Source organism: Nelumbo nucifera, chromosome 8 (assembly GCF_055504915.1).
Source record: "Nelumbo nucifera cultivar China Antique chromosome 8, China Antique-T2T, whole genome shotgun sequence".
Taxonomy (NCBI): Eukaryota; Viridiplantae; Streptophyta; class Magnoliopsida; order Proteales; family Nelumbonaceae; genus Nelumbo; species Nelumbo nucifera.
In genome coordinates this window covers 15,492,002-15,505,860 of record NC_142656.1, presented here as the reverse complement: position 1 = coordinate 15,505,860, position 13,859 = coordinate 15,492,002, and the positions used below count along the sequence as shown (strand labels likewise).

Below are 13,859 nucleotides of genomic sequence, written 5' to 3'. Positions count from 1 at the left end.
ATGGCAAACACTAATCTAGAACTTAAATGCAATTAATCATTAAGTTAGCTATATTAGTTAATTTGGTTGATTGAAAATAAGAGAGGGAAACAGAAAGTTTGGAAAGTTGTTAATTAACTTTCACAATATTCCATTAACTTTAAGAACCTCTCCTCAAATTTCTGTTGCTCTTATTCCATCAAAACAAATACATCCAAAACTTTTCTAATAAGAACCAATTACATATACACAACTATAAAGCACAATGTGATATGATGCCATCACTCGATGAGCAAGTTGATGCCCAAGTGTAGAAGATTGTGAGAATCTAATTCAACTCGATCTAAATTGGTGGCCCAACCCAAGCTGCACCCCTATTGGACTACATGAATCTGTTATGGGTTCAATCCATGACCCATTTAGTCAGATTGGAATAAAGGAAGCATCTTCACTCACAAAAGACAAATATTTTAATATTTTTTCGTTGCATTCCTTGTTTTTTCATATGATTTTAAGTTTGACAATATGTTGCAAATTGGTAAATTAATCATAGGGTTTTATTGCTTTACTCATGGAACTTATCCAATGGTGTCTGTCTTGAAAGCATGGACAAAGCACTCTATAGTGGCCCTAGTCCTATGCATGGTTCTTTTTGTCCCTTTGTCTCGTGATTGGAAATGAAACTTGGGCAGGTTGGGCCAAGTTTAATGCCAACCAGTATTCAAGTCCAACTCTAAGACATAGACCTTGGCCCTAGGACCGGCCCAAAAGGCCAAAGCTTAAGTTTGTCAATCCAAGTTAAACTCAGCATAATTTGGGTATGGCTCAGGTTTGGTTTGGATTGGGTTGGTTGTTTGGTTTGAATTGTCATTCACTTATGTTTTGTACTTTATTCCAGGTGGAGGGGTGGTCATCTTAAATATTAAATGTGGGAATGAGTCTAGATTCTAAAATGTTTCTTGATTAAAATGCCTTTATCATTGAGTTTGATTCTTTTTTATTGTGAGGACAAAAATGTAATTTAAATTATTATTTTTAAGTTTAATTTACTCCCTTTAAGTCTTATATTCAAGGTATTAATTCCCGTCCCCTCTCATTAAATTCTAATTTAAGGTGTTAATTCTCATCCATTCTCATTAAATCTTATATTTGATTATTTTATTTCTCATCAATAAATTCTAATAATAAAAATATATATCATAAAATTTTAACAATACAGAACTTATGTATTTAAAATCAACCTGAAAAAAGGTGTTCTTTCATCCAAGTAATGAGTAAGTAATTCAACCATATAAGTCCAATAGGTCAACCCATGATGTTCTACCTAAATAATAGAATTAAAAAAATAATATACAAAATATACAATAAAAATTATTAAAAAATGGGTGCAACTCTTTCTTTTATCCCCAAACTTTACTCCAGGTGGAAGGGGGCACCATTAAATTTTATTAATTAAAACAATAAAAAGCCTATGAAGAGGGGGACATAAAAACATTACCCCTCGCAAAAACCTATACAAGGAGACCAAAAGCTCATATAAAATAAGGGCCTGTTTGGTGTGGTCTTTCGGATGTTTACAAGTCAGGAAGACCGATTTTCGGTCTATTCCCGTTTGGCTCGCAGAAGATCTAGCCGCCAAAAGACGGTGCACCGAAAAGATGCAAGAAGCCCATTTCGGGCTGATTTCGGGAAGCTTCAGCTTCCCACGTCTTTTGCGTTTTAATCTCGTGCAGAAAGACGCGGGTAAAGGCACGAAAAGACGTGCATCTGCCAAATTGTCTTTGGGCTGCCCAGATCTTATGTCAAAAGCTCAATGTGTCGTTTGACCATCAAAGCTACAAGAAGATCTTCTCAAAAAGATGCGCCAAACAGGCCCTAATTTTATCTAATGGTCTTATTAGAAATTTAAATAAAGCCTATATAAACTCATATAAAATTTGGGTACAACCCTAATATTATATATTTATTAATAATGTAAATGAACTGAAAATTTAGTATCAATTTTGTTCATGGTTGGAACTGGAATCAGAATCAGAATTTGAATCAACTGGAATAAGATTCTTATTCCCAAGAGAGTAGAAGGGGGGAATGCCATTCCACTAGTAATTTGGAATCGGATTATGATTCCATCCAACCAAACGGTTGGAATCAAATAATCCCTTAAAACTAATGCAAAAACAAAACCATTTTCCTATGTAGGTGGTGGATCAACGGTTCAACAATTAAGATTAGATTGGCCAACCATGGTATCATAGTAAATAAAAAATGAAATGGTATAAATACAAAAAGTAAAAAAACATAGAAAACATTTGAGTACACCTATAATATTATGAATTCATCATATTAAAATAAAATAAGTTCACTAAATGAGAATTATTTATGTTAATGGTGTAAATTCAATAAAAAATTAAAACTAACACAAAAAAGAAAACTACTTTTCATTTTAATGATGGGTGGTCCAACCATTTCAAATATTATACATTTATTGTATTAATCAAAACTAGCAGTAAATATATATATATATAAAACCTAAATAATTTCTTCTCCTCCCCCACTATCCCCCACTTTCTCCAAAATTATCTCTAATTCCTAGTTATCCTCTCCCCTACTTTTTATGTATATCTATCTAAAGATTTGGATTAAAAAATTTAACAATTATTTAAATATTATAACAAAATTATATAATAACTTTAAAATATTTATTAAAAATATAAAAAATAATAATTTTATATTTTTCAAAATATATCACAAAATTATGTACTAAAAATTTAAATTATGTTTTTTCCGGATTATCAATTTAAATGTTTTTCAAATATTTAATAATATGTAATATCTTTAAATAAATAAAATTCAAATAACAAAAAAAATTAAATATTTTATAGATTATTTAAATGTTTAAATAACTAAATATTTATCATAACTAGATTTTAAATAGTTAAAATAACGAAATTATGTAATAATTTAAAAAATTTCTTCAAAGAAAAATAATTATAACATAATATTGGAATTAATAATAATTTAATATATTACAAATTAAAAATTAAATTATGTAATAACAGTATAACTTGTTTCAATGGCGGAACAAATAACTGCAAATGGATTGAAACACTAACACTTTTCGATCTTGCACTTGATCTAATGACTAGTGGAACAAAGAGCAAATATGTGAAACTTAAATAATGGATTAATCTTCAATGGTGGAAGTTTGTTTGACTGAGAACTGAGAAAAACCCAAAGATCTTTTTTCGACAATTTAACTCTTGCAACAACTCTCTCTCGACCCTCTCCTCTTACGGCCTTACCCTCTCTCGACCCTCTCCTTACCCAAGTGACCCTAACCCCTTTTGACCCAATGGGTACCCTCGACCCAACCCACCCTGACCCTCTTTTCCTTGACCCTAATGGGTCACTTGACCCATATAATCCACTGTTGAAATGGGTGGGTTAAAAGGGTCAGGGTCAAAATTGCCACCCCTAGCTTCTTTTGCCAACTTTTGACATAGTAAGTTTCCAAAGATCTTGTCAGCACCTTCAGCTCCTACTTTTTCTACCAAATCGGGGTTAATAATGCCAGCATCTACAGCTATAGTACCAATCTATCCCTCATTACCCAATAGATTCAATGGTTGTGTTTGGTCAATAGTCAAAACCCCTTCTCCTCTCTCTGAATCCAAAGGGTTCAATACTATGTTATTGTTGTGTGTCAGGCTAGCCCAGTGTTCTCCGCCGATGAGCACTGCCAGACTTTCGACATTACCGGGAAAAAGTTTTCGTCGAGCTCTACTGGATTCTCTTCTGTTCTACTCCTCCATCCCTTCATTCTCCCCCTAGAAGTTCGCCCTGTTGAATTTAGAAGTCGACACCTTTATCTCTTTGTAAGCTACTAATGCACCTTCTCCGTTGTTCTCCAAACCCAGGCCTTTGATCCATTCTTCCCTATATGATTCTGCTGTAGTTTCATTATTAATGAATTTCATTTCGTTTCCATTCCCATCTGCTTTAAGCCAAGGACTGTAGCCTCTCGTAGTTATCCCCACCGCCAACTTTTGAGTATCCAACATAGCTATAACTTGGTTGATGAGATTGGAACCCCATAAGTTTCACAATTAGATTGTTGATGACCCAGTTGACCGTACTTGTAATAGAGGACGGGAAGCCGCTCATACTACACAGGAGGAAACCATTCGTCCTCTCCACCCGTTTTAATTAGTTTAACTACACATGCCAAAGGTTTAAGAACATCAATGAGAACCCTCACTCTCAGGAATGGGCCAATGGTCTTTGTCACACTCCACTGGTAGGTTAGGGATTTTAACCCACATCTTGATTGTCCAAGGTTCACGGTTGAGAAAATATATTTTTATCATCTTCAGTCTTGAATCAAAACCACGGGAAACCCCCATTTAAAAGCTTGACTTTGTATCCATTATCGATGGTCGTCTTATTCAGGGCTGGCTCCAATGTTCCTTTTGAGTTGAGCTTTTTATCCCCCAAGACTCTCTCAAACACGTTATGCTGGCACCGTGTTCTCCTCTCTAAACTCTCTCTTTTTAAGGGTGCAAATGGATGGGATCAATGATCCTATTGGGTCTAATTCGGATCACCCCTATCGGATTTTGGATCGACACTATCCGATTTGATGTATTATATATATAATACATATATATGTTATTTATTTATAAATATATTATTTATATTATATTTTTATAAATTTGTTATATTATTTATTTTTTTATAATATATATGAAAAATAATTAAAAAATACTTGCATTTTTTATTTTTTCTTTATTTAAATTGATATATTTTATTTTTTCTTTTAATAATTTATTATTTTATAAAAAAAATAAATCAAATCAAATCAGATCCGATCGGATCCCACATTAACAATGTTGAATCGGATTAGAATATGTTCCAATCCATTTGCATCCCTATCTCTTTCCACTTCATTTCCGGGAAAAGCTTTCACCTCCTCCCCAGAGTCAATCGGGTTCATTGTTACTACTCAAACGAATGGATTTCAATCTGATCGGGTTTCAATGTTTCAATTTCTATTTCCTTCCTCCTCTTTTTCAACTATACTGTTGTCAACCGCTCGCACAGCCCAAGAGCACCAATCTACCTATGTTTAAAGGCTAGGCCCGACTACCTGAGTTGATAAAATCCTGAGAATTTTAAAGGCTAGGCCTATACAGGACCGTAAAACTCTAAGTCCAACCCGTACAAAAGCTCAATATAAACCCACCAAGGGTGATCATCGGTTGAGTTTAACACCTACGACAAAGAGTAAAGCACATTGGGCCTCAAAATAACAAGCTCAGGCACGGTCCTATCAAAAGCTTTAATTCGTACAGAACTTGTGCTGGGCTTAGTATTGGGTCCAGAACTGCCCACAAAATACATAGGCGCAAAATTTGCAGTCTGGAGCATTCTAGACTCAAATGGTCACGTCCAACTCTAAGTTAGATATGTTCATAGGTCGGACTTTGTCTTTTTATTGATATCTAGATCTTTATCTCTAGACCAGTTTTTACATAAAACCCGAATCTCGAATCTCGATGTAGATAATAATAAATAAATTTTAGGGAGAATGATCGATCAGCCCAGGCCCCAGGGTTAAAATTTAAAAGCTCAAAGTATTGTTGGGGTAGGTGTCAGTTTGGAATCGTTGATGGATAAAATGTGGATTGTTGATCTTTTGAATATTTATAACTCTGCAGTAAAAATCAGAAATCTGCATTGCACAAATCCGTACTTCTCCCTAAATATTATTATATTATTAATATAATAATAATATTCTTATTATATATAATATTATCTTATCAGGTTAGACTTATTTACAAAAGTCCGAACCTCCGGCCCTAAAATTTATGCTTAAGACCGAACCCGTGGTTAAACGCGTCGGGCCACCCGACCCATGAGCAGGTCTTAACCGGCAGTTTATTCAACTTTCGAGAGCCACATGCACGTGCGACCACCTGACCAATACCGATACACACATCCACCGTTAGGTCCGTTACTAGCGGGCGTATAAGGACACAGCCTTGATCATTTTTCATTCCCATTTTTCTCTTCCCCGGTTCCGCGCCCGGGAAACGAAAAACCCTCGCTTCTGTACAGACTATCAGGAGCTGATAAGCAGCTCCTCGTCACTAACCGGAATGAAGAATACCCCAACCGCCATTCTAGCTCATCAGTCATCAGAACATCTACTAAAGAAGAAGAAACGTAAGAACAAGGAGTTGCAAGGTCTTAAGAAGTGTCACGCAGAGTTGCTGGAAGGCCGCGAAGAGAAGTAGTGAAGGACTGATTCTAGGTGTATTTAGGGTTTCCGTAGTGCATAAGAGGAGATGTGGAACAACGGAGGGGCGAGCAGCTCATCTTCACAGATGATGCCTCCGGGTACCGGAGGCTCTTCACTTCCTCCTCCACCGCCTATGCAACCGTCTTACAGCATTCCACTCTCTGCCACGGAGGCAGAGGCACGTCTTGAAGAGAAGGCGCGGAAGTGGATGCAGTTGAATTCGAAGCGTTATGGTGATAAGAGGAAGTTTGGATTTGTCGAGACGCAAAAGGAGGACATGCCCCCCGAGCATGTCAGGAAGATCATAAGGTGAGTTATCTTTGTGTTCAATTAGAGAATGCGCTGTATATTTTGGGATCGCCATATTGGGAATTGTCCCACTATTATTCATTTTACTGGTTATACCTTTTTTTTTTCTAGTAAGCTTTATTGGTTGGATTAAAAGATAAATTCTATAAAACATTAAACAGTTATAACTCTAGCTATGCTGGATGGAGCAGAGTCTTGGGCAGTCAAGAAATAACATATTCAGAGAATAAGTGTGGCTGGAATGCGTAAATGGAGGAGTGGAAAAACTAGAAAAGATAGGATAAACTATGTTATTCAGAGAAAATTAGGACTAGCTCCACCTGATAGGTGATAAAATGAGAGAAAATAGACTAAAGATGATTTGATCATGTAAGGCCATCAGCAGCAGTAAGAAAGAAGTGATTTTTTTTTTTTTTTTTTGCCAGGGGTAGACCGAAAATGACATGGGTAGGATAGAAGTAGTAAAAAATGACTTAAAACGCCAATAATTTAACAATGAATATGGCATTAAACAGAATGGAGTGGCAAAACAGGATTCGTGTAGCTGACCCCATATATTTGGGGTAAGGCTTGGATGATGATGATGATTAGTAGTTGGTCCCTGTTGGGTAAAATTTGTAGTTATGGTTTGAGTAATTGTTATGCTCCAGAAGAATGCATGAAGAAAAATCTGATTAGTGCATATTTAAATAAAGGACGCAAAGGAAGGGGTTATATGGAAACTTTTGAATTTTATATACAATGATCCCATATAGGCTCACAGTATAGCTATGCATGGATTGGGATTTGGTGATATAACATCTAAGTCCAGTTAGTAATCTGATTAATTTTGGGGAAGAACCATTCTTACATGATACATAGCATTGACATTTAGCAGCTAAACTTCTTGATACAAGTAATGAACATTTGATGTTATGGTGTCATCCTCGGCCCTCAAGTGGATTCTATCCTGAAAATCCTCATGGTCTTATCAACCTTAAATCTCAAGGAGGTTAAGAATGTAAACAGGCTCTAGGCTTCACAATAGTGTAATTGTCTGGAAGTAATAACTTGTTGACACATTGAGCATTTTCACAAGGTGTCATTTGCTTACTTATTCCAGTAAGGCTCAACATTTTCTTTAATCAACAACAAGATCAGAAGGCTTCATTATTAAGAAAATAGAAGTACAAGAGTACTAAACCCTCTTCCAATTGAGCCGGGACAGGAACTGGCATCTAGTGCCGACTATTATGAAAAGGGGACCTACAAGTAACAAGATCATCCTAGCATTCCCAAGAATCAGTACAATGCTTTTCTTAATGAACAATATTTGTATTAATGAAGAGAGGGCGATATTCCCCCAAAGCATAAATAATTAAATATATGATGACTAGCATATCATATCATCCAAGGGAACACCATGATCTCACATAAACGAGGATCCCATATACATTAAAGAAAAGGTGAAAAATAATACAATCACATTGTCTTCGAAGGTTGCCATATTTCATGCTATCAAATTCTTTAAAAATCATCAGAAGAGAGTTACACAATGAAGGCTTCTCAAGCAGAGGCGCAAGGTGCAGCCTCAGTTACCCAGTTTGAATTACAATTTAGCCCACCATAACTGATTTCTATGCACCCCTTGCTTAGCTAACAAGTATGCCATCCCATTTACTGAACTCCTTTCCCATTGAATTCTAACAGTTATATTTGATCTTAGCCATTTAAACTTTTTCACTGCTTCCTTATAAATCCAAATTTCTGAGTCCGGTTACTCCAGCCAACCAACTTTTTTTTTTTAATTTTTTGTAAAATGGTAAGGTAACTTTATTGAAGAAGAAACATCAAACAGAATACAAAGTGCCTTATCATTAAGGCCCAAGAACCAAGAGTACAGATGAAATTAGATCTCCCCAGCCAGAAGCTGGGCTCCTAAAGTCCTAGGATGAAGTCCATTCATAGCAGCATTCCAGGATATTAGCTTTCCAAATGTGTATGAAATAAATTGATCCACTTCACTACTTCTGTTTTGGAAAATTCTGTTATTCCTTTCAGCCCAAATAGTACTTAATACTGCAGATGGGATGGAAGACCAGACGCTCTTTGTGATCTTGGACTGACCTTTAAACTCCCAACACCACAGTAGATCACACACCGTCTCTGGCATGACCCAGTGGAGCTTCCAAAGAGACAAGAAATGGCTCCGGATTATATAAGACACAGGACAGTGCAGGAAAAGGTGGTTATTCTCCTCTTCCACTTGATTGCAGAGCACAAAGTCCAGGTTTTGGAGCTGAATACCTCTCCTTACCAGATTCTTTTTGGTGTGGCTTTTTTTTAAAGCCACTGCCCAGAGTAGAGCATTTATCTTTGAAGGGACGACCTTGTTCCAAACTTTCCCAGCAGGAAACTCAGCTTGAGGGCCAGTTGCTAATTTTCTAGCAAAGGAACTAACAGAGAAAACTCCATCACTACTCCAGCTCCAGTTCCATGTGTCCTCCTCCAGTAGATCCAGCTTGTGGTTAGACAACAACTCCAATAGATTTGAGACCCAATCTATTTCCCAGTCTTGAAAGTGTCTCTTGAAAGAAGGGTTCCATATCTGTAAATTGTCTCGAACCTCACACCAGTTAGCCACAAGGACATCTTGATTCTCTGCAATCTGAAACAGCTGAGGGAATAACTCTGCTAAAGGCTGGTTGCTGCACCAACTATCCTTCCAAAAACTAACCCTTTGCCCATTTCCCACTTTCACTGAGAGACCTCTACTCATCAGAGGGAATATCTCCATGATTTTCTTCCAAATAGAGCAACCTAATGAGGTAACAGAAGTGACTGTCACCCAGTCACCTCTATCAGTGTTGTATTTGGCTGCAATCAAGCTTCTCCACCAGCTATCTCTCTCTTTGCCAAATCTCCAGATCCACTTACCCAGTAAAGCTTCATTAAAGGTTCTCAATTTCCTGACCCCTAGCCCACCTTTTTGATTAGGGGCACAAACCTGATCCTAGCTAACCAAATGAATTTTCTTTTCTTCTTCCTACCCTCTCTACAAGAAGTGTCTGCAGCTTTTCCACTTTTTGGGCTACCTTCCTTGGCATTGGGAAAAGGGATAGGAAGTAGGAGGGCAGACTTGATAAGGAGCTTTTTAACAGTGTTATCCTACCTCCTAAAGAGAGATATTTTGACTTCCAAGAGGCCAACATCTTTTCTAACCTTTCCAGAACCGGATCCCACACACTGGAGAAGTACATCTAGCCCCCTGAGGGAGCCCCAGATAAATGGTTGGCAAGATTCCAACTTGACAGGCCAGAATTTTAGCTAGTTCATCAATGTTCTCTACTTTTCCCACAAGGATTAATATGCTTTTCGCCCAATTCACTTTTAGCCCTGTAACTATCTCAAACCAACAAAGGACCCCAAACAACACTTCCAACTGATTTTTATCAGCACCAATGAAACAAAGGGTGTCATTAAAAAATTGTAACAACTGGACTTTTTCACCCCCCAAAGTGGTCTCAAAGCCATGCCACAATGCCACATGCCTGCACTTCCCACCTTATTCACAAAAGCTGTTAATAATTGTCACGCAGATGAATAGGAGAGGAGAGAGGGGGCCACCTTGCCGGAGACCTCTAGAGCTCTTGAAGAAGCCAACCGATTGTCCATTTACTAGGACTGAAAACTTAGGGGAAGAAGTACATACCTTCATCCAGTTCCTCCATCTTTGACCAAAGTTCATTTTATTCAAGACAAAATCCAAGCACCTCCAGTTAATGTGGTCATAGGCCTTTTCCAAGTCCAATTTACATATCAGCCCAGGTTTTCCTTCCCTTTGCCTTGAATCAATCGGTTCATTAGCCACCAAGACACTATCCAGCATTTGTCTACCTGGCACAAAAGCAAACTGGTTTTTTGCAATCACTGAGCTCATGACCTTCTTCATTCTCTCTGTTAAAACCTTAGCTAGGATCTTGTAGAAGCTGTTCAACAGACTTATTGGTCTGAAGTCTCTTATATTTGTTGCTCCCTCAACCTTTGGAATTAGAGAGATGAAGACCGCATTAAGACTTCTTTCAAGAGCAGCATTAGAGTGGAAATCTTGAAACACCTTCATCAGATCCACCTTAATCCCCTCCCAACATTTTTTATAAAAGATATTTGTGAGCCCATCTGGCCTGGGGATTTATCCACTTCCAAGTTCTTTATCACATGCCATACCTTCAGCCAACAAACTATCAGTTTAGAGTCCACTCAATTAGTAGCCTGTCATAATTCAGCTCTCTAGCAATCTGTATACCCTGCAAAACTGCTTGAAACTCAGCATGAACTGAATCCCCCACTTCTGTCGGACGTGAGAACAAAGCAAGAAGATGGCCTTCTGCATTCCTGAACACTCCCCCAATTCCTGAAGGTCCTGGATTGCCTAAGCTGCTGCCATCGAAATTTAGTTTTATGAACCCTCTTCTTTTGATTTTAATAAATCCATTGCCAATTATCAAAAAAAAAAAAACTTTAAGAATTGTCACCTAGCAGCATATTAACTTACGATTTATGAACCTTATCTTGCTAATGATATCCACTAAGCATTCAAGTCAGTTGGACTCTTCTACTACTCTCCTTCCAGTCTTCGACTAGGACCAGCAAATGGAAAATGTAAGTAAATTCCACTACAAGAAAATTTTTCATGTAGTGCTAAAAACCATTACCTGCCAAGAGGAAATCAAGATTACTATATTTTCCGGAAGCACCCAAGATTTGGTAAAAAGCCTCATAATGTAGGACCATATCTCATAGTGAAGTAGTAAGTGATTAAAAGTCTCCTCCACTCCATACTCCATAGAGACTGCTTCCCTCTTTATTCCTCTAGCTAAACTTTTGACTGACATTTTAAGCCCCATTTGACTGAGCTGCTTATCTTGGATGTAATAGTTCTTGCTTCTTGCATATAGGATTCAATGTTTTATCAGACTGATCAGACTGTAGTCTCATCCATTCAATTACTACCATTGATCTCCTTCCACTTCTAGTATTTTATTCATAGGCAATAGCTAACATTTAAGCTTTGTACCTGGGCTTGTAAATAGCCCCAAACCTCTGTACTTGTAGCTCTCCTCTTTCCAACTGTTTCTGAAAATGTGGCCATCAGTTCCCCCTGGGATCCATGGTTTAAATTATTGATATGCATGACACACAGAAATTGCATATCACACGATTCAAAGGGGTGATACTCATAAGTGGCAAATTGCATATCACACAGTTGCTACTAATAAGGATGCATCAGTGGCAAATTACCTTGAGAGGCAAAATGGGCTTTGTATTTGGAATCCCCCAGTTCAGGCGGAACTTAAATGATAAGGAGGTGAATTCCTTGGTCAGTTTGCTCCAGGTTCTTTATGACTCAGGTACAGCTGGAGTAGGGGAAAACAAAAGAAAATGGTTACTTGACAAATCAGGGACTTTCTCGGTAAAATCTTTTTACAACAACTTGTTAGGGGAGGAAACGCCATCCTTTCGAAGTGACAGGATTTGGGTAAGGTCTGTTCCTTCCAAACTGGCATTTTTTTGTTTGTTTGTTTGGTCTGCGGTGCTAGATAAGATCCTAAATAAGGACAATTTAGTTAGGAGAGGAATGGGGGTGACAGATATGGCATGCACTCTGTGCAATGGGTGTGTAGAATCTTCTAGTCATTTGTCAATTCATTGTGAATTCACTCATTGGATTTGGACAAGATTGATGAGTTTGTTTGGGATTCATATGTGCTTCCTGGATGATGTGAAGGGATTCATTGGAGCTTGGTACGTAAGTGGTATAAACAGGGCTGGAAAATTAGCTTGGAACATCCTCCCTTCAGCAGTTTTTTGGGCAGTGTGGAGTGAAAGAAACAACAGAATTTTTGAAGATACACAAAGTTCAAAAGAAGAGGTCTTTAAAAGAATTTCAGGAATGATACATTCATGGCTGGCAAACCACTTATTTTTCAAAAATAGACAATCATGTTCTTTTTTGATCAAGGTTTCCTTTTTGTTAGGAGTTCATAATTTTGGTGGGGCTGATTGTTGGCTATACTGTTTTTTTCCCTCTTGTACAGATTCTCTTTGTACAGGGGTCTGCATAGATGTATGGTTTTAAAGAATATTAATGAAATACTTTACCTTACAGTTTCAGGGGGGGATACTCATGGATTGAAATTGTTTCCGTTTTAAAACTTTGAACCATGCCATCTCGGGGAAGGGTATTGACTGTTGAATATGACCATTTGTCATAAATCCTTTGTATTTAGCATATTGGTGATGCGATATGTATCATGTGATATGGTATATATGGATTGAAATTGTATTTGCTTCTTATTTTTATATTACAAGAGGAAAATATAATGAAAAGAACAGTAGAACACCATGTGCCAAAGAATGGAATAGATGATAACATTGCTAAAAAGAATTGATAAAAAAAAAGATAACATTGCTAAAAAGATGATGTCTACCTTGCATATGACTCAATATGTAGCTAGGACTCTCCATTTCTGAACTTTCTCCGTTCTGGATACTATGTAATGCCAATGAATTGGGCAAGTTCTGATACCCCACTACATGTTCTACAGTTATAGTTCAAAATTTCATCTGTGATCATGTCAGACACCTCATATTCGTTTTCGTGATGGTGTTCTGGTTCTGTTTACATGGTCGGGATATATACTTTTCCCATTTGTTGTGTTACTTTTCATTTTTTTTATGAGTAATTATGTTTCAATGGCTCTGGTGGTAGTTACTGATGCATGCAATGAATACGTAGTCTACTAGAACTATTGCTGTTAGTTGCTTTTGATGCCATTGGTTGTTTATTATGGTATTTATTTTGCAGAGACCATGGAGACATGTCCTCAAAGAAATATTGTCATGACAAACGTGTCTACCTTGGAGCTCTTAAATTTGTTCCACATGCAGTATACAAGCTTCTTGAAAACATGCCAATGCCCTGGGAACAGGTATTTATTTCTGAATGTTGTGTTTCTTTGTTTAGATGGACTGTGTTGCTTTTTGAAGTTTTAGCTTACATGACAACACTTCAATGGATGTAGGTTCGTGATGTGAAGGTTTTATATCACATTACAGGAGCAATTACATTTGTCAATGAAATACCATGGGTTGTTGAACCTATATATTTGGCTCAGGTATTCTCATCTCTCTTTATATTTTTCACATACTACAGATTCAACTGCACAATCTGTTTTTTCTTTGGAAGTTGGTAGATGGAAGAAGTTAGAGGTAAAGCAGGACATCCTTT

The 13,859-nt window shown here is 37.2% G+C and overlaps 1 protein-coding gene across 1 annotated transcript in view; it reads left to right on the top strand.

Moving 5' to 3' along the window:
* The first annotated feature begins 5,991 nt into the window (after positions 1-5,991).
* The window catches only part of SUS2 (Pre-mRNA-processing-splicing factor), a 28,948-nt gene continuing 21,080 nt past the window's right edge, over positions 5,992-13,859 (top strand). The window contains exons 1-3 of the mRNA XM_010251869.3: positions 5,992-6,589; positions 13,437-13,560; positions 13,654-13,746. Coding sequence (XP_010250171.1) covers positions 6,327-6,589; positions 13,437-13,560; positions 13,654-13,746 — 480 coding nt within the window. The 5' untranslated portion in view covers positions 5,992-6,326. The remainder of the gene's footprint in view (positions 6,590-13,436; positions 13,561-13,653; positions 13,747-13,859) is intronic.